Source organism: Carlito syrichta, unplaced genomic scaffold (assembly GCF_000164805.1).
Source record: "Carlito syrichta isolate Samal-C Ts95f unplaced genomic scaffold, Tarsius_syrichta-2.0.1 Scaffold309108, whole genome shotgun sequence".
In the NCBI taxonomy this organism is placed as follows: Eukaryota; Metazoa; Chordata; class Mammalia; order Primates; family Tarsiidae; genus Carlito; species Carlito syrichta.
In genome coordinates, this window is record NW_007253204.1 from 573,020 (window position 1) to 592,757 (window position 19,738).

The 19,738-nt window shown below is 43.0% G+C and overlaps 1 protein-coding gene across 6 annotated transcripts in view; it reads left to right on the forward strand.

Moving 5' to 3' along the window:
* Window positions 1–19,738, forward strand: part of LOC103269207 (core histone macro-H2A.1) — a 61,256-nt gene that overhangs the window by 29,332 nt on the left and 12,186 nt on the right. For 2 of the 6 annotated variants that reach the window (XM_021716970.1, XM_008066791.1), the window contains 3 exons: window positions 4,438–4,545; window positions 12,117–12,216; window positions 18,605–18,694. In XM_021716970.1, the coding sequence (XP_021572645.1) occupies window positions 4,438–4,545; window positions 12,117–12,216; window positions 18,605–18,694 (298 nt within the window). Of the gene's footprint in view, window positions 1–4,434; window positions 4,546–12,116; window positions 12,217–13,946; window positions 14,038–18,604; window positions 18,695–19,738 lie in introns of all 6 variants that reach the window. The other 4 variants (XM_008066790.1, XM_008066792.1, XM_008066793.1 and 1 more) reach the window with 4 other exon arrangements.

Sequence of the window (19,738 nt, forward strand, 5' to 3'; positions counted from 1 at the left end):
AGACATTTCGGACACAAACCTACACCATCCCCAAACCTACCCCATCCCCACTTGAAACCCACCCTGCTAAATCATGAAGATAGACTTGTTCCTTTCCACCTGGCAGAAGCCCAGGGTGATTTTGGTAGAGTTCCTTTTCCTTTTGAGGAATAAATATTTAAACTGTAAATTAAGTGATTAATATGTTAAGGAATGTCAATGAAAGGAATTGGTTCTTTTGAGAAACTGCCATCCTGGCTTTTTAATGAAATTTCAGGTCATTCAAACATTAGAATAAGAGACTAGGCATAGGTAAGCTTGGGGTGATGATTTTGCATGTCTTTTTGGGCAGTCAGATATTTCGATTCTGAGATATGTCTCCCAGCTGACTTTGACCTAATAGGTTTTCTACTGCTCAAAGTAATGCTGGGGAAGTGTCCAATACAGGGGAACTTTTGGGTTTGTAGAACTATGTAAAAATTCTAAATGGCAGCCAGTCATTTTGAAGATTGACAAACAGGGTGGCTTGCTAACTTTTCCCCCTTGAGCTGGGATATGAAAAGAATCTATCATCTTGTATCACTATTACATAAAAGAAAGGGCATTTTAGTACCACAAAGTTAAGAAGGAGCATAATCTCAGACAGGAGGCCTTATGAAAATACTTAGGCACAGTTGCTATGATTTTGATGCACTAACATCTCACAAGATAACTGTGCTCACCTTAAGAAACCTCATTGTCCTTCGGGGTAGGAACCTTGAAAGGAAGAGGCAGAAGTTCTCTGCCAACTGGACAGGCTTCAGAAGAAGGAATGGCTTGTTTCTGTACAGAGCTTTATTGCTTTCTCTCTATAGCCACTTATTTAATTAAGAGCTCTCCAGTCTTAGTCTTATTTTTCAAATGAGAAATCTGAGACTTAGGGAAGGTGAGCAACTTTCCCAAGGTCACACAGCTAGCAGAGCCAGGACTCAAATGCAGAACTTCAGAGTTCAAACCTAGGATCACTTTTATGTCCCGGGACCATGGACTGCTTCCCTTGGTGAAGCTCCTCTGTTCAGATGGTGGAGGGCTGCAGAACTGCCTCCTCCTGGGCAAGTATGGGCAATGGGCTTCCTGTATCATTGCTGAAAATCACCAGTATTATCACAGGCTAAGCCTCAGAACCTGTCTGCTAGATAGTTGTCATCAGGGACACAAGAAAGCTCAAGTGCCTCCCTCCTCCCAATAAGACCAGCTCGGACTCCCATGGACCTGAAATCCTATCAGCTAGGAATTTCTCACCCCTTAACATCCCAGTATCCTTAGCAGGAAGCACTAAATCCTTATCTACTTATCCCTCAATGTGAACCCCTCCTGAGCATTTACTGAGCACCACCTGTATTCAAAGTGTTGCACTGGGTACAGTAGAGCAGTAATCGTTCAACTTTTTTGCTTGCATACCTTCTAAAAGAATGTTTAAAATCTTTGTATTGTACAAATTTATTATTTGACAGCTAAACTTTTTATTATAAATTTGAATATCTGTAAAGGGTATCATTTTGATATACTGTCAATATTGACATTTAAAAATTAAACTTTACTGCTAGGGGAGGGAGGGGCATACCTCATCAACAAGGGTACCTGCATGATCAATGTTTGTATACCTAACCCTGAATTGTACCCCACATCTTTATAATAAATAAATAAATTTTTTAAAAAATAAAAAAATAAAAATTAAACTTTCCTCATTCATTTAAATGTATCTAATGAAATCTAAATATTATGGTGATTTGATACACCATCATCCATTTAAAAATATACAATTTCTTTTTTTTAAATGGTTAGGAAATTTACATTCTTTTCCCATATTTCCCTTTCACTTGTCCCACAAACTTTCATTCTAATGTAACACATCTTTATGCTTATATTTTATTGATTTCTGAAACAAAAATTATATAAATTTCAGTATATTCTGAAATTTTTTAAAACTTTATAAAAGAACTAAATGATATAGATTCTATAGGATTGGATGATCACATTATTAGTAATACATAATTGATCAAAATGACAAGTGCATTATAAATTTTAATAACTATTTAAGGAAAAAGTAAAACTTTATTGGAGAAGCATCTTGTAATAGGATGGGCAGAGATAGATTTTTTTTCCCCAATTAGTTCAAGTATCCTAAGATGAATGTTACTTACTGCTAAAAATGAAGCAGAGTTTAGCGTCCTATTTTTATATATTTATAGCTATAAGTATCTGGAAAATCTTGTTTACTAAATAAGTGAGAATGGAAGGGGTTTTGCTATAGCATCACCATTCAATCCCCTGAACTCTTTATGATATGTGCCAGTATTCATGTAGTATAATCTCATCAATGTGTTTTAATAAATGTTTTATTGTAGAATAATGTTTGATTTACAGAGGGGACAAAGAGATACAGAGAGTTCTTGAATATGCCTCACCCAGTTTCCCATTGTTAACATCTCACCCTTGGTACAAATGGTCACAACTAAGAAACCAACACTGATCCATTACTATTAACTAACCTCTATCTTTATGTTTTCTGATAATGTATCAGCTGCTAACTCAGGTATTCCTTCAGATTTGTTGAAAGCATAGAATCAACACCTGACTTGTAAAAGGCTTTGTTATGCCACCTTTCCCTTTCTTGGCTCCTGAAAAGTATGTCAGAAAAGACTTTACCAAGACTTACCATATAATTGTTGATTATACTGGTTTCTCTTTCACTTGTCAAATCTGATATGCTCCAAGTATTAGGAAAATCAAAATAGTAATACTTTTAACATATCTTTGTCAGTAACATATTTCTTTGTCAGTACCATTAAAATGTCTTTTTGTCTTATCTTTTTTTCTCACATTTTCCTTCCCAATTTGTCTTATTATTTATATCAAAACCTTGGAGCTTCAGATTTAGCTCATTTAATTTATTAATAGTTTCAGCCATATCATCTAATTTGTCGAAGCAGTCCTTATTGTGAAAGCAATTAGCAAAATTAAACCTTATTTTTCAATGTAAATAAAAGTGTTAATATGTTAATAGTAATGGGTTTGAATCCTAAACAAGCAAATGGTTAGAGCACAGGCCTTGCCTTATTGTTCAGATACATCCTTTGGGAAGGCATTTCTCCTTCCTTAATTTCCTCCCACTGGACCCTCCCTAAGGAGTGATGTATACTATAATTCTGATAATAATCTGGGGAAGGAAAGTGGTGAAGTGTCTACATAAATATTGACATTATTCCCAATAGTCTCACTCTACAATATATCTGAATGCAGAAAACCTCCAAATTAGCCAAAATATCCATTTCTTTTTTTTTTTTGAGTTGGAGTCTCACTCTGTCACCCAGACTGGAGTGCAGTGGCCGCTCCTGGCCACCGCAGCCTCGACCTGCTGGGCTCCAGCGATCCTTCCGCCTCCGCCTTCCGAGTAGCCGGAATTACAGGCATGCACTACCACGCCCGGCTGATTTTTTGATTTATTGTAGAGATGAGGTCTCGCTGCCCAGGCGGGTCTCGAACCCGCGGGCTCAGGCAATCCACTCACCTTAGCCTCCCAAAGGCGCAGGATTACAGGCTGAGCCACCGAGCCCAGTTAAAATATCCATTTCTAATACATGCTTTGACCTTAATGGAAACACGCAAAAAATATGCATCCCTGCTGTCAGTGTGGTCTGCCATACTCATAATCATTCTGGAAGTGGGAGAGGGTGGTTATGAAAGGATCTCCACAGAACCTCGACCACAGGTGTTGATCCTTCTTAGGGCAGATCAGTTGTAGTAAAAAGTGTATTCGGAAGTTGATCATCTCAAAACTGGCTTATTTAAAACTCTCGATGTCACTACCTCTTGGAAGACCCTTGGGAATTGCAGGGTATACATACTTCAGTCTGATTGATGCTGGGGAGATGTGGAAGATCAGACTGGACCCATGCCCACTGCAGGGTTGGGAGCCCCAGGGAGACAGATGGTTCGCTGACAGCCACCATATGCATCCTTTTTCTAAGGTTGGTTTTAACAAAGGAGGATAGAAGTGAGTCTCACGTTCTGGGATGGAGAAGTTTGGTTCTTGGTTTGCTTTTTGAGAACTAGTAACCTAGAACAGTTTTCTTCTTCTTCTTAAGCTTGAATAGTATACAGCCAGCTAGAAAGGAAAGACACTTGAATCTCCTAATTAAGAGACATTTACTTGGTCTGAATTTATGAAAATGACTCCTAAAGAATCACTGTAAAGTGAAACTTTGCCTTTAAGTAGCCTTTTATTTTTAAATTGATGAAAATACTCTGGTACTTCAGAATAAGTCTGCAGTGCCCAGTTTGGGAAATGCTGAGAATTGGTTGTGGTTTAGTTTCCTGTTACTCTTGCGTGTTATGGGTGAGGCCAGGGAGCTGCCTCCCTTTTAGAAAGCCTCTGACTAGGCAGCCCACTTTCTGACCCTTCCTCTGTGCAAGAAGAAGCAGGGTGAAGTCAGCAAAGCAGCCAGCGCCGACAGCACAACTGAGGGCACACCTGCTGACGGCTTCACGGTCCTCTCCACCAAGAGCCTCTTCCTCGGCCAGAAGGTAGGCAGACCCATGGTTTTATCTGTTTGAGGGCCCCTGGGACTGATGGGCATAGGCCACCTCTACTAGAAGGCCTGGGAACTCCTAGGGGCCACTCCCAGCCTAGAGAGTGGGCAGGGAGGCTTAGTGAGTGGCCTCAGGAAGGGCCGGGTGCAGAGGAGACCATAAAGCTGAGGGGTAGGCTCTGGTAGATAGGGAAGGGGAGACAGTGGTAAAGAAAGGGCAAACTCCTGTGGGGATTGGAACCCTTGGGGTCAACCTGGAGGAGGAGCCACTTCTTTGGGATAACCTGGTCATGAGATAGCACTGGCTGGGAAACTAGGCAGAAGTCAAAACCCTAATGGTAGAAAGTGAAAGATTTAGCAGACAGCCTAATCCTTCTGGTGGGCACTGAAGGTAGAGCCCCAGATCTGATCCAGGGGCTCTAAGGGTATTGTTTTCAGACATACTAATGAGTGCACCCGGGTTTCTTCACTGAACCACTGGACGATTCTTCAAGTCAATTGTTTGTTTGTTTTAACCATGGGCAATATATTTTCAGCTGCCCCAGTGATGCAACTTTGCCAGGACGCCATGGTTTTGTAAAAGATGATTCACTTTTATTGAAATAAAAATGATGCAAAGGCTTTCAAGACCCAAGGATGAAAGTTAATTAATATTTCTCTATTATACCAAAAAAGAGATGGGAAAAGAGGGAATTAAACTCTTCTTAATTTTTTTATCCTGCATTAAAAAGTAAAAGTATGAATTTGACCTTCCATGTAATTTTGTGTTTAGTTTGAATGTGGTAACAAACAAGGTTCTGAAGCTGCATCATTTTTAAATTCTCACTGTCAATTTCCTTTGCATCACAGTGACACTGTTCTCTCGCTCACATCATTGCAACTTCTCCTCCTCCCTTTTCTTCTTACTGTTGCTAATTGCACTCAGTCTCTCATGATGCAATTCCTGTGGTGGACTCTGTGTTCCAGAAAATAACCATTGCTATTTACATTTTTAACCATTATCTGTATTTTGTATGCATTTTTCAAAAGAAAAAAAAGCAGCACTAGTTGTCATCTTAAGGTCTGGGGCTTTGAAAGATTTTATTTAAAACATTTTTTATTCTTTTAAAAAATTTCAACTCAGCACTGAAAGCAACCACCTGCGTCTACTTTTACACCCTTTAGCATGACCTTTGAGTAATATATTGAAAGTTCACGTGGCCTGTCATCCAAATTACTTTAGTTTGAATGAAAATGAGAAAAGTCTCTGCTGCTTAGGACTAGCTCCTGTGTTCTAGATCCCTAATATAGATGACTAGCCAAGACTTGGAGGGCTGGCAAGCAGGTAGAACAGTTCAGCCCCTGGGGTCACCTTCTCTCTCTTTTTCCCATGCTACCCTTGGGCACCTCCCATCATGGCCTCTTCCCTCCCTGTGTTCTTGCTACCTCCTGCTCACCACCCCATAGCCAGCCTCATATCAGAGCTCCTTGCATTCCCCTTTGCTGGATGAACTAAAATATTTCCAGAGTAGCAGCAACTGTAGCTATACAAATTTCCATGCTCAAATGGAGATGCCCTTCTTGTTGCTCTGCTCTTCAGAAAGAAATGGGATCAGAGCCTCCTCTGGGCTTTGTTGCATGTGAACCATGGATGGGAGGGGACAGAAACCGTAGAGACTTTGCTGGTTCTTCTGAAGAGCTGGGCACATGTCAGCTCTCAGCAACTCTTCTCCCTTTTGGGGTATAACACCAGGTGTCACAGGAATAAAAAGTCAAAGTACAGTACAGTGCAAATCCAGGTTGGGTGCAGTGGTTTGCACCTGTAATCCCATCACTTTGAGAGGGAGAGACAGGAGTATTGCTTGAGGAGTTTGAGACTGCAGTGAGTTATGATCACGCCACTGTACTCTAGCCTAATACTGAAAGTTCTCTATTCAGGATTGGACAGGGAGGATCCAAAAAACCATAGAGAAGTACTGATACTTTATAATTTACACACATATTATCTACTGCTATTTAAGAACTAGAAGAGAATTAAGGCAGAGAGCTTGACAATGAAATCAGTGTGCCTATTTGATATCTTGACTTTTGGAGAATCTGAAAGGATTGTTTAAGCTGGAACCCAGTGTAAAATGGTCAGCTATAAGGGGAGAAGTTGAATACAGACCCAGATAGATCACCAACCTTTTATCCCATATCACACACTTCAGTCTCTTACTGGTGAAAAGAAAACACCAAGCTACTATGAAACTGCTCTTCCTGTTAATGTGCTTATAACTTTATAACCTAAGATTCACACATCCAGGAAGAGGTACCCCAAAATCTAGTACTGCAGACACATTTTAACAGAGTAAACTGCATCTTCCCAAGTAGCATCTCAAGTCAGCCTAGGCACCATGTTAGAAATTAGGTTGCTAGCTGCCCTCTCTGGGGCCCCACAACCCTGCAGTATGAGATAGAGTGAGCATTTATATTTTACAGCACTATTTTGAAGCACTATTTTTTGGCTATTACTGTCAGGTGAAAATCATGGCATGTAGTGCAAAAAGGGCAAGAGTCATGCCACAGATGCATACATATTTTAAAGCACATTTAAATATTATAGGCATTAATTTTGACTTGGACTTTAGAAATGTTTCAAAAGGAGTACTTTAGAATGATGCGAATATGGTACCCTGTGTTCTGTGAATCCCATTTTTCCATCTGTGGCACTGAAACCAATGCTTGAATATTGCAAACAAGCTGGGGTGGAGAAAGGTGATATTGTGTTTGCTGCAGCCCTGTGAGGCATGGTTGCTAAGCTACTCCCAGGAGGACATGGCCCAGGGCTTAGGAGCCTGGGACCTAATTGTAGTTAATGTTGTATTTCACATACTGAAGTCTCAGGAGTAATTGCTCTCATTACTCTGTGATTTTACCCAGTGTTCACACACATTGTTGATTTGTTTTAAAAAAGAAAACAGTGCTGTGAATCTGAATTAACTAAATGTTTTTGCTTTGTGGTTCAACCAAGATTTGCAACCTCCTTTCAGAGGTTGTAAAATTAAAAAAAAAAAAAAAACCCAAAAAACATTTCTAACGTGTCTATCTAGAAATCTGTGTCAGTGGTAGTAGACGGTTTAAGTTTCCCTGGTAGAGTCAGTATTATTTGAAGCCATTGGGAAGTCAATCCAAAGAAAGTGTGAGTGAGTCTCTCTACCTCCTAGGAGGTCAGGACTGCAACCCCAGCCCACAGGCTGTTTGAGGCAGACATGGGGTTCCATGGGTTTTCTCCTTCTGGTCCACACACCCTTCTCCTGGGGGATGGGAAACTAAGGCAAGAGGGAGCTCCTGAAGCAGCAATGAGGGAGGAAGAGCCATTCATCCCTCCCACCACCACTGAGGACTGGCTTCTTCTGAAACAGTTTAGGAAACTGATGAAGCCAGGAAGGAGTAACTTAGCTACTGGGCCTCTGGCAGTGTCCACACAATCTTTATCTTCGTGGGAACCTTTCTATTCAAATACTCACTAGGTGGCACCGTCATGTCTAAGGCCTCCGGAGGATTCTGGGGTGGGGTGTTTGCAGGAAGAGTAGCACTACACAGATGTGAGGGCAGGGGCAGGAAGATACGGCTCTCAAGAGGAATCTGAAAGGATCCTGTGGAAGGCATCGCCTTTCCCATCCCCCTTAGTTGAAGTGGACTTTGGGGACAGGAAAAGAATTGTGTTTCATGTGGCCAGCACAGGGAAGTAAGACTGACCAGGCTTCCTTCCTTGACCATTAGGAGGGGATGACAGACACCAAAGTTGGATGGTTCCAGGCTAGATTCAGCATATCACTCAGATACTATCTTTAACAATCACTTTTATTTCCTGAAATTGCATTTCTAATCGTATTTAGAAAAAAAGAAAGGAATGTACTATTTCCTATAGCCAAGTAAGATCAGGCACATCTACCCAGGCACTCCATGCTGTCAGCTCCTTCCCTATCATTGACAGATTGCCTCCTGCCCTGCCCTAAATGGTGGGCCCACAACAAGCCCAGTTCCCGAGATCTGGCATTTCCATTAACCTTGCCTTAAAGGGGCTTGGTGGAGAGGCATTTCTTTCATCTCAGAGTTATATCTGAGGATATTTGACATTCAGTTCTAACTGTATATGCCCACAGAAACCCTAGCATGGTCTTGGGCATTAGCTGGCTCTGGCGTTAGAAAGCCACACTGTCTGCCTTCAAGGAGATTATACTCTGGTAAGCACACACCATCAGTAGAGAACAAGGGTTCATGTCAACATAACTACTAATGACCACTAGGAAGATAGGTACTGTATCTACCAGAGACTGGCTCAGTGGAGCAAATGAGACTAGGATCATCAGATTCCAGTGGTAGAGGGGATCTTGAAGGTCACTTGGCTAAGTCTTTTTCTCCCCACTGCATAGCCAAGTGGGACCCCCCTCCTGCTCTTTAACTGGCAGTACCCTGTGGTCACTCTCTCCAGTGCTAACAGTCTTCAGAACTGCTTTAAATTTCCCATGCTGTGGTTTAAAACTTAGTTTTCCATCTTTCCTAATGATGGTACAAAGAAACAATTACCTTATTTAAATTCTGAAAGCATTAATTATCCTCATATCTCTTGGCAAATCAAACTAATATTGGGAATTTTCATAGTGCCCCAGAAATCTAATTTCCCAACACACAAGTATCTCTCCTCTGCCACATGCTTCAGATGGACATGGGCCCCTTTGCCTAGAAGCTCAGTTGAATTTGATCCTTACTGATGGGAGGAGACTTGGGACTTCCTGTGACTGGACATCTATCTTGGCCCTACCATGTCTGTTCACATGTGACCGACTGGACAGTGGGATCCTTTCCAGACCTGCACATACATGATTCATTTGTACCCTATGTTCATGGGCTTTCTTCTCTCCAGGAGAACTACTACTCTTGCTTATGATCATCTCACTGCTGGCTTCTGCCCACTGGCCCAAGCTGCCAAGTTGATTGCCCATCTGTCTCTCGAAAGTACTTGAACTAATGTGTCTTTTTCTCTCCCTATTCCTCTCCCTCCATATACCCCAAGCATATACTTTCTAGTCTAGAGGATTTTTTAAAAATACATATTTTTATAACAGTAAAACTGTTTTGTGGCTCAGCCTCATACTCTGAGAACCTCTGCATAGCATAGTCGGAAAATCACAACTCTTGCCTCATCTGCAGATGTGGGTGAGAGAGTGAAACAGCACTTGGCTGGCTGGAAATTCTCAATGCTGAGTAGCAGTGGCTCCCTGAAGTACTATAGTCTGTGCTTCTAAGATTGCGGCTGCCTCTGGTCAGAACAAAAGGTGATGAAACCAGGACTTCTCCAAGGATCTTGAGTTCTGTTTGCAACCACTCCCTCACTTTAGCAAAGCCAGATTTCCCCAGGAAATCCCATTCCCCTAGACAGAAGGGCAATCTCTTCCCAGAACAGAGTCAGAGACAGGCCACTGGGGGTCTTTCTGACTACTTGAATCAGAACCCATGAAAATAGCCACTTTTCTAGAGAGGCATTTATGAATATAAACCTAGAAACATCTATAGAATTGGAAAAAGTGTGAATTTTAAGAATTGAACAAGTATCACTTTAAACAAAAAAGGAATCTTGTAGATGCCATAAGATTATACTCATGCACACGGCACTGAGTAAAGCGATTCCTTTTGCATCCTTTGCCTTCCTCCCTCACCAGTGTCCTGCTGCTTCACATATTGTAGGTGTTTTTTTGTGGGTTTTTTTGGTGGGGGCAGGGAGTATTGGCTTGAGTTTTTATAAACAGCATTTGCTTGGAGCCAAATGCAGTACCAAAGGATATAATAAAATCCTTTGCCATGTTCTACATCCTAAGAGTTCACTTGCCTCACCCTGTGGCCCGACTCTGTGCCCAGCCACACCCCTTCTCCCTGATGGTGGCAGTCAGGTCCAGGCCCTGGTGCTGACAGGCCCTGGTGCTGGCTTTTCTGTGCCTCTGTCCTGATGCCAGGGACTGAGCTTCTGAGAGCCTTGCCATGTGAGATCACCCCGATGGGCTCCCTTCAGCTTTGAGGGTGTGGGTGCCCCCCAAATCACTCTGTAGTGCCAGGAACAATAACCCAAAGTCCAAGTGGATAATAATTGTTTCTCTTCTCTCTTGGAGTCTTTAACTACAAATGAGGCCCTCTGCCCTAAGGCAGGGCCTGGCCAGAGTCTTCCTTAGCCATATGACCAAATTTATTTCCACAACTGTTTTCTTCCAGAGAATGACTTTTTGTCTAAGCAGGTCCCTTTTTGAGAATCTGTTTCTGGGAATCAAAAATGTGAGTTTATATTTCTGATGCTTCTAGAGCGTCAAGTTTTTTGTTTGATTTTGTTTTCAACAAAATGTTGGGCGACAGAAATGCAGTGACTTGGAACTCAGTTGTCAGGAGCCTCCCTGCCAAGTGTCTGCACAGTCTCTCCTAAGTGAGCCTCTAGACAAAGGCTCCTGCCCTGCTGGGTCCTGCAGGCCACAGCCTTTCTCCTGACCTAGATCATAGTTGGTCTTGGGCACTCCTCTGGGGGCTACTCAGGCATTGCCTTTGCTGCAGCTGTTATTAATTTGTCACTGAAGAGTGAATAGCTTCATGGAGAGCGAGCATGTGTGCACAAGAGCAAACCTGACAGCAGGCACTTGGACCCAAAGAAAAGGCAGAGGAGGAGTAGGACCTAGGACAGCAGTTCCAGGCCACTTAATTCCCCTTACCTTTCTGACAGAATCTAGAACTGGGAATTCCTCTCATACTCAGATGTCCAGGGCTGCCATAGCAACAGAATAGCTTGAGGAGGGAGACCATTTGGTGGTTCTTCAGAAAGAATACATTGGTTGGGTAGTCATAAAACTCAGTGTTCATTAAGCCAGCCATTGGGTCTCAGAGCAACCTGACCAACAAGGTGAAAACCATTTAAAAGACATTGTCTTGCTGGAGAACTTGTGTTCTTTCCCTGGGTTTTGCCAGAACTTCAGCATTATATGACTAATGGTCATGTAAACTAGGTGTTACTAAGCAGCAGACTGTTGCTCCATGCCATCCCTGAGCAGGGTGAGCCAGCCAGCAATTACAGTGATGGGGGCAGCCTTAAAGATCCATAGCCACTTAGAGGACAACGGCAGAGCTGCTAGGGGTAAATGCAAACCAGGCAGGACTTTTGTACCACCCTAGCACTCAAGGATGAGGACGGTCACAGACGCCAGCCCCCACTGCCAGCAATGAGTACTCTGATTCTGGGTTCTGAAAGCTGCTTTACTTTGACCCCAGATCACAAGTTCCTTTAGAGGAAAGCTGACCCTCACCCTTCCAGTGTGGCTTGTTGCTTTCCTTTTGCCTTAAGTGTCACCCATAGGTTCTGAACCTTCAGTCTAGTTTGCTTCCTTCTTGCCTCCTGAGCAGCATTTGAGTCTTAGGTTTGAAACGAGTCCATTTTAGCCAGCGACTCCCAGCTTTTCCTCGTGCCCGGTGCACTGGAGTGTCCACTGCCCTTCACCTGTGTCCCAAGGCTCCCTTCTCTGAGACTTCCCAGCTCTCCTGTTATTTCCCACCTCATGCTTTTCTTTTCAGCTGAACCTTATTCACAGTGAAATCAGTAATTTAGCCGGCTTTGAGGTGGAGGCCATAATCAATCCTACCAATGCTGACATTGACCTTAAAGATGACCTAGGTAATTGGGGATGGGGTTCGGCACCACCAGCTGTCAGATGAAAAATTATGGAACCCAGAATTTAGGCTTTTTATCATCCCAGACTTCAGAATGGTCAAGCCAAATTCCCAAATCCAAGAGTGATGTTTTGAGTATAAAAATTATCTACTTACTCTTGATTGTTCCAAATGGGAATGGTCTAATATGTTTTATAGGTATGATTGGCTGCTTTCCCTTCAACTGCAAATATATTGGCATCTAAATTCTCTTCCATAATGATCAGACTGACTGCTGGTTACTTGGGGGGGATTTTTAAACATGTGCTTTTTGTTTTGTTTTGGTTTGGGTTTTTTTAAAAACTGAAAAATCTCAGGACTACAAAATGATAGTTTCTCCATTTAAAACTTAATCAGAAATGACCCTCCAACAAAACTTGAAATGGACGACTTTGAGCCACATCAGTATGTCATTAAGCTGCCTTTAATCCACAAATTGGTTTCCCCCGAATTTATCACCTACTATCACTTCAACATTTTTTAGAAATGAAAACAGTATACGACTGAGTGCCACCTTCATGAGTTATCTGGCTCAAGGATGATATTAAATGGAAGAGCAGTGTCTCTTTCTGAGCAAGTTCTTACAGAGGAAAGCTGCCCCAGAGTCACAAGGCATGGCTTTCCTTGCTCAGGAGGGCAGATGGTTCAGGTTCCCCTCTGGTGTCCCACCTCTGTGGTTTCATCTTTGCACGTGAGGAACTATCAGCTCAGGGGCATGATGAAGGTATAAAGCCTTCATCTTTATGTGTAAAGCCTTGCCAGGGAAATAGGCTACACAGATGCCTACAAAGGCAGCAGCATCCTTAACCCTGAATACAGTACATCTTGTGTGCTTTTAGCTCCCAGTTTTAGCTGTTTCTGTTAGATGGCAGATTTACTTGTGGAGAGGTGCTCATTTCAGAGCCTAGACCTGACCCGCACAAACTGGGGATGATGGGGAACTGAAGACATTGGGCCTGGGGTTCAAGAAGGCCCTGCGTAAACTTGTTTTCCAACTGCGTATTCAGATACTTTCTTTTAAAAAGGCCACAAGCTAGAAAAAGCAAGGATTGTATCCAAAGTGTATTTTATAATAAAAGACATAAAAATAAGATTGGCTAGATTAAGAGATAGGCCTGGAAAAATATTTCCATACATTGAGGGGGGAAAAGTAAAGGCAATCCTCTACATATACCTATACTGTTTTCTGAGTTTTCAAGAGATATCCTTTAAGGCAGACAAATATGAATGTCACAGGAATACAAATCAAAGCCTGTATGTTGACTGCTGCAGACAAAATGGAGAAACTTGTTGTTTTGGTTGGCCTGATGGTCCACTTTTTTTTTAACAGATGCCATGTTTTAGTAGCCTTCTCAGTGGGATGCCAGTTTTATAGGCTTTTGTGAAGTGAAACGGGGCATTCGTTATGTTATTTATTTTAACCTTTGGAAATGATCTCATGTGTGTGTTTCTCTTTTTTTTTTTTGACTTGTCATTCAAATGTTTAATTTAAACATGTCACATTTGATATTCCTCCTCCTCCTCCTGTCCTCACCCCCATCCACATGTGTGCACACTGCGTGGACTGATTGCCCCTTGGGCTCATATGTTGGAATCGACCAGGTAGGCCAGCCCTGTCACTGGGGCATTAGTAAATGTGCCTGTGCGTGGGTCTCGGTCCAACACAGTTGATATACATTTGTTTACCTGTTATAGTTGCAAGTTGTACAGGCTGACATTGCCTCGATCGACAGTGATGCTGTCGTTCACCCGACAAACACTGACTTCTACATCGGTGGTGAAGTAGGTAATGCCTAGCCGGGTGCTGCCGAGTGTGTGTGTGCATGGTCAGTCGGCCGCCGCAGACAGCTTGATCCTTTGACAGCTATGCAGGGCTGCATTCATTTCACACTTCCAGCTGTCCTGACCTTCCCAAGGTCTCCCGTCCTTGGGCTGTGAACCCAAGAAATAAAAGCCAGCTGTCAGCCAGGATGCCTCATGCAGCTCTCAAATGGGCACTTCTGGTTTGGAGACTGGGTCAGCAGCATCATTTTTTCTCTTGCTTCATGAGGCACAGCTTTGTTGGAGACTGGGTTCACAGATGACTTTAGATGCAGAGAAGGTCTGATGGGTGAGTGGCATCCAAGATCACTTCTGTGCCCTTTGAAGAATAGACACACACTCATGTCTGTACATACTCTCTGCTCCGACACATCTGTCTCCATGTCAGAAGCATACCTGTTCCTGAAAATGGCTTTAAAGCCTCAAGTGTACATGGGGGAACCCTTTCCAAATGCTCTCCTACACTCAGTGTTTTCAGACTTTAGGTGCATGAAAATCACCTCATTCTGATGTGATATCCTTAGACCACCTTTGAGAACCACTGTCCTAGACACAGAAAGCTTCCTCTTCGCTGGCAACTGACATGGTAATGCTGGTTGACTTTTGGCATGCTGAATAGCCGAGGGTGGCTGAGGCAGAGGGCTCTTGGGATGTCATGTCCTGAGACTGCGGATTTGTGGCATGCACACCAGACGGTGCCCTGCTTTAAGAATATGTTGAGGGGCTTACCTGATGAGACACCCAAGTGTGATAAGAAACAGCACAACTTTGGAATTAGAAGGAACTGGAATCCTAGCCTTGCCATTTACTGGTCTTGGTGTTTGGGCAAGTCACCTAACTCCCCAATGCCTCGGTTTCCCTATCAATACAATAATGACAGTTACATTTAACATAACAAAGCACCTTGTTTTAAAAAGCCTAGCTCATGATTGGTGCCTGGGGTATGATCTCCCTCTCAAGTATATATATATGATCTTTATGGTAGATGTGCTGGTCCTGAGTGTGGCAACATTCTGAGTGTGGATTCAAATGCCAACTTCCAAAGAGAATGATTATGTTTCTGGTAAGCTCACAGTGAAGTTATTCTGTAGGATGAGAAGATGAGGATTTTCACAAGGGTCCCAAACACTGAATGTGCAATAGCTCATGATATGTGGCTGTCCAGCCCTGCTTAGCATCGCTAGTAAAGACTGCTATTCAGTCTTCCCCAGCCACTGCAATTTGGACTAATGACTCTCCTGGGCATTTTGGATTTCGGATATAGATGGAAAGACAAACTGGATGGAAAGTCAGGATTCACCAAGTCTGCCAGGCCAAAATGAAATCAGACTGTAGGCAATTAAAATAAACTTTCTTTTCACAAGGTTTTGGAGGAGTTTAAGAGCTCCTAAGTCAGGCAACTTAAGAGAATGATGCTTCCTTTTTTAACCAAACGAAAACTCGATGGAAGGGAAGTACTTGGAGAAAAATAAATGAGCAGCTAAGGTCTTGTCGTTCCTTTAGTTGGGAGTGGCTAATCCCGGGTTCATCCTGCCATCCAATACATTTGGTGAAATGGAAATTATGATACTTCCTAGACAAAAGCTTCTCACCCAGGTCCAGGGAAAGGAGAATCTTGCCCACCTGCTCCAGCCCATGAAAGGCACATTTTCAAGCAGGATTCACCACACCAGGAGGTAGAGCTGGGGCTTTGAGACAGGGCTGCAACCTTGAGGGGAGTAACAGGCAGAGCCAGTGGTACTCAGAGTTGCCCAGTCCTCCTGAACTATAACTGGAACTGGTCTCATTGGAATGATGATGGTCCTAATGCCTTTCCTCTGACATGCTTGCCTATACCCCACTGATGTACACAGGCAGGGATGATTAGCCTCAGTGCCAGAGCAGCAGCCTGGGCCCAAGAGCTTGCCCAAGACCATGCCACACATCACTCACTGACACAGCTGGAAAAATCCTCAGCAGGTCCAGACACCCTGCCTGGCCAAGGAAGAAAGCCTGCGAGGCCAGAACCCAGTCTTCCAAAGCCCCAAGTGCTTTTTTCTGCCCAGCGGACCAGTCCAAACCAGTACTGACCCCACATACCTTTTACAATCCCAAACAATGATAAACCAGATTCCTACATGGCCTCAATTGATTCCAGCTCCCACTTTGATGTGTGAGAGGGGAAAAGAGGAAGCTAGTAATCACTCCATTTCTCATATTTGGTGTGAATTCCTGAGTCCTGAGACTGCTGGAAGAAGGAATCTGAGTGCAGGAATGCTTAGCCCCAGTGATTAACTTTTACCCATCAAAAGTTCTTTCTAACAGTGAAATAGACCACAGGCTTAGCCTGACATTTGTCCAAGCCTAAATTTTCGCTTAGGCTGTTTTGAACTCTGATACTTATGCCTGCTTTCTAAGCATGAAATAATGTTCTTGTTCTCATGGGAGTAACACATGTTTATGCTTGGGGGCAAATAAGCCAATTGCTTTATGATTAACCCTGAAGTTAAGCCTAAAAAGCAAGAGTCTTACATTAAGAGTGTTGACAATATGGTTGAAAATGGGCCTGTTTCTTGTTAAAAAGTACACGTGTGTCTACATGAACATGTGCATACATATGTGTGTGTAGGAGTCAAGTCCTGACTGGGTCGATTGCTTGCAATCTAGGGTTCAGTTTTTAAGTTTGGGAAATGCATTAAATGTATTTTAACTTGTAAGTTTCACTTCTGATTAAGGCAATATTTATAAGTAAAAATTCTAATAAACACTCTTCCTAAGATAAAACACCTTTAATTATTTATCAACCCATTCTCTTAAATATTGGCTATTTTAGAAAGGAGTTGGTAGTCTCACTCAATACAGTACTACTTTTATTTTACTTTTCAATTTCTCAGTTCTCTCCAAAGAGTTAATTGGCTAGAGAATGAGAATCTTAACTAGCCAAGCCTCCAGCATACCTGTCTCCCTACTTCCAGCTTGAGAATGGGTTCAGAGGGAAGGCTGGACGGGGCAGGGCAGAGCATGTAGGATCCCACTCATTCAGACTCCAGATTCCTTTTTCTCAGCTGCACGGATATTTCAGGTGAACCTGTATTGGGGTCTCACTCACCTGGGTCATATCTACTTTCTGGTGGGTAGAGTTGCTCCCTCAAGTTCATGGCCTACTTAGCTGCCACCTCTGATGCTGATTTGATCAGAAACATGCAGCAGCAACGGGTGTGATATTCTGACCCCTCTACTATTTAAAGCCTGTGCTGCTTTTCTGGACAGGTAAAGGCAGGAGGGCAATCCGAGCTCTTGAGGAGTGTTTAGCATCCTAAGATTGTATTTCTCCAAAAGCCCAGCCCTCTCTTAGCCAACTGAGAGCTCCTGCCAGGCAGTAGGCTACCAGTCACAATCATTCACACTCCCAGTCATTAGTCCCAGTCATTTCAGGATGAATCTAAAGAGAATTTGGGCTGGTACATTTCAACATACCTTGACCGTCCCATACCAGAATTATGCCAGGAGCACCTTGGGTTTTCCAAGACAAATGGTGAATCTTAAGGGGAGTATTTTATCCTTTCATGAGGGAAAAGTACTTTAAAATGTACAAAACCGAGGAATCAGAGCTTAAGGAAGAATCATACCCCATTCTGACCAAACTTAAAAGATGGTACTGTTGCCAACTTTCATATTCTTCTTTCCTGCATGAGCGATAACCCAAAGTTCTTACAGGTGTTGGTGTTCTTGTTTCAGAGCTTGACTTTCATAGCAGGAATTGATTACTTAGCAAGTACCCTAATTCAAGAAAACATATCGCTCCCAACCTCCATTGGATTTTTTTAAAAATCTGATCCTGAGCAGTTAGACATCCTTCTTTCCAAACTTTTATAGAATACAAAATAATCTTTAAGCTCTGCTTCCGATGTTGCTCTCCTTTACCTAAAATGATTCTGAATCATTAGTGTAATTAAGAAAATACTGTCTGAGGCCATTTTTCTGTATTTGCATATGCCAGAGCTGCAAAACAGGAACTAAGTGTGGTAATTATGCTCATCCAAAGGTCAAATATGAACCCTTCCCCTGGGCCCACTGCCAAGAGGAGAGCAGGATGCTTAGTGAGAGCATGGTACACTGCTCCTGAAACCTCCTTTTTTGGGGATTCTTCCCAGAGACAGGGAAAACACCCAGGGCAGACAGCATTGGAGGCTAGTACCAACTGGTTTTTCACACCAGTGAAAAGTGTCAGGATAGGCCTGTTGGCAGAGAGCAGGTATCTCCTGTCTTCTTCACATCCCTGCACAGTCACAGTCACCCTGAGTGAGCCCCAAGTAGAAGGCAGCAGACAGCTAGGTGAAGTGGCAGTGACAGTGGCAGGTGATAACTGGCTGATGAAAAGACCCTTCTGAATTTCACATTATTGTCTTAGCCAGGGCTTAGTTCCTGTTTCACAGCCTCATGGAAATTTAGCTGATCAGATCATTTGAAGTATGTAATCACCTGACATACTGAGTGTCTGTGTGCGCCAGAGACACAGGATGGCACTCTGACCTTACCCTCTCCTTGTCTAGGAAACACGCTGGAGAAGAAAGGTGGTAAGGAGTTTGTGGAAGCAGTTCTGGAACTCCGGAAAAAGAATGGGCCCTTGGAAGTAGCTGGAGGTGAGGCGGGAAGCCACTGTGCTTATTAGGGTATGGTGGTGCCATGCTGGAGAAACTATTCAGTGAGACGGCTTAGAGCCATGCTGGGGAAACTATTTCATGACACAACTTAGAGGTCCAAGGTGCGGGTGGTACAGGTGCATCTCCAAGATGGAGGCAGAGCAAAGCCTGTCCATGCCACATCTGAATATTTTATCATGTGCACATTGTCAAGGTGCTTAAAGATTCATGAAAAACACCTTTGCAATTACATTTTATTGCTTAAAATAGCTCCTATACATTTGATGTCTAGACCTCAAACTTTAAGGAATGATAGAAGCCAAGTTTGGCAAATCTAAGAGCTGAGGATGATAGATAGTGATACTGAGCCATCTGCAAAACTGCTGGTGAGAGATGCAAATTAAAAATCTTCATTCAGCCATCTGTGTTTTTAATGGGAAATGTAAATACATGTTTCTCATTTTCCAATTACACCTTTTCTGACAGCAAGAAAACAATTTGGAATCTGATGTGGGGAGAGTTATTGCTGAGATCTGGAGATATGGCCCTTCCTCCTCACTTTGCAGGCCTGAATTTTGGGATTTTAGGTGGTCAGTAGGGTGTGCAGAACAGAGGACCACCTGAGGACCCGAGAGTCCAAGCAGTAGGAAGGGCCCACCTGCTGAGTAAGGCCAGGATACCCCCTTTCTTATTTTGGGCTCTGGTTTTCTCTTACTACATGATAAACCAATTCTGTCATTCAAATCCTGTTTCCATTTTTAAAATAAATCTTAACTAAACATGGACATTAATAACCACTAAGAGGCCAGGCACAGTGGCTTACACCAACAGTTCCAGCACTTTGGGAGACCGAGGTAAGAGAATTGCTTGAACCCATGGGTTCAAAACCAGCCTGGGCAATTTGGCAAGACCTCATCTCTACAACAAATCAAAAAATTTGCTAGGAGTGGTGGTGCACACCTGTAGTCCCAGCTACTTGGAAGGCTGAGGTGGAAGGATCGACTGAGCCCAGCAGGTTGAAGCTGCGCTGACCATGAGCATGCC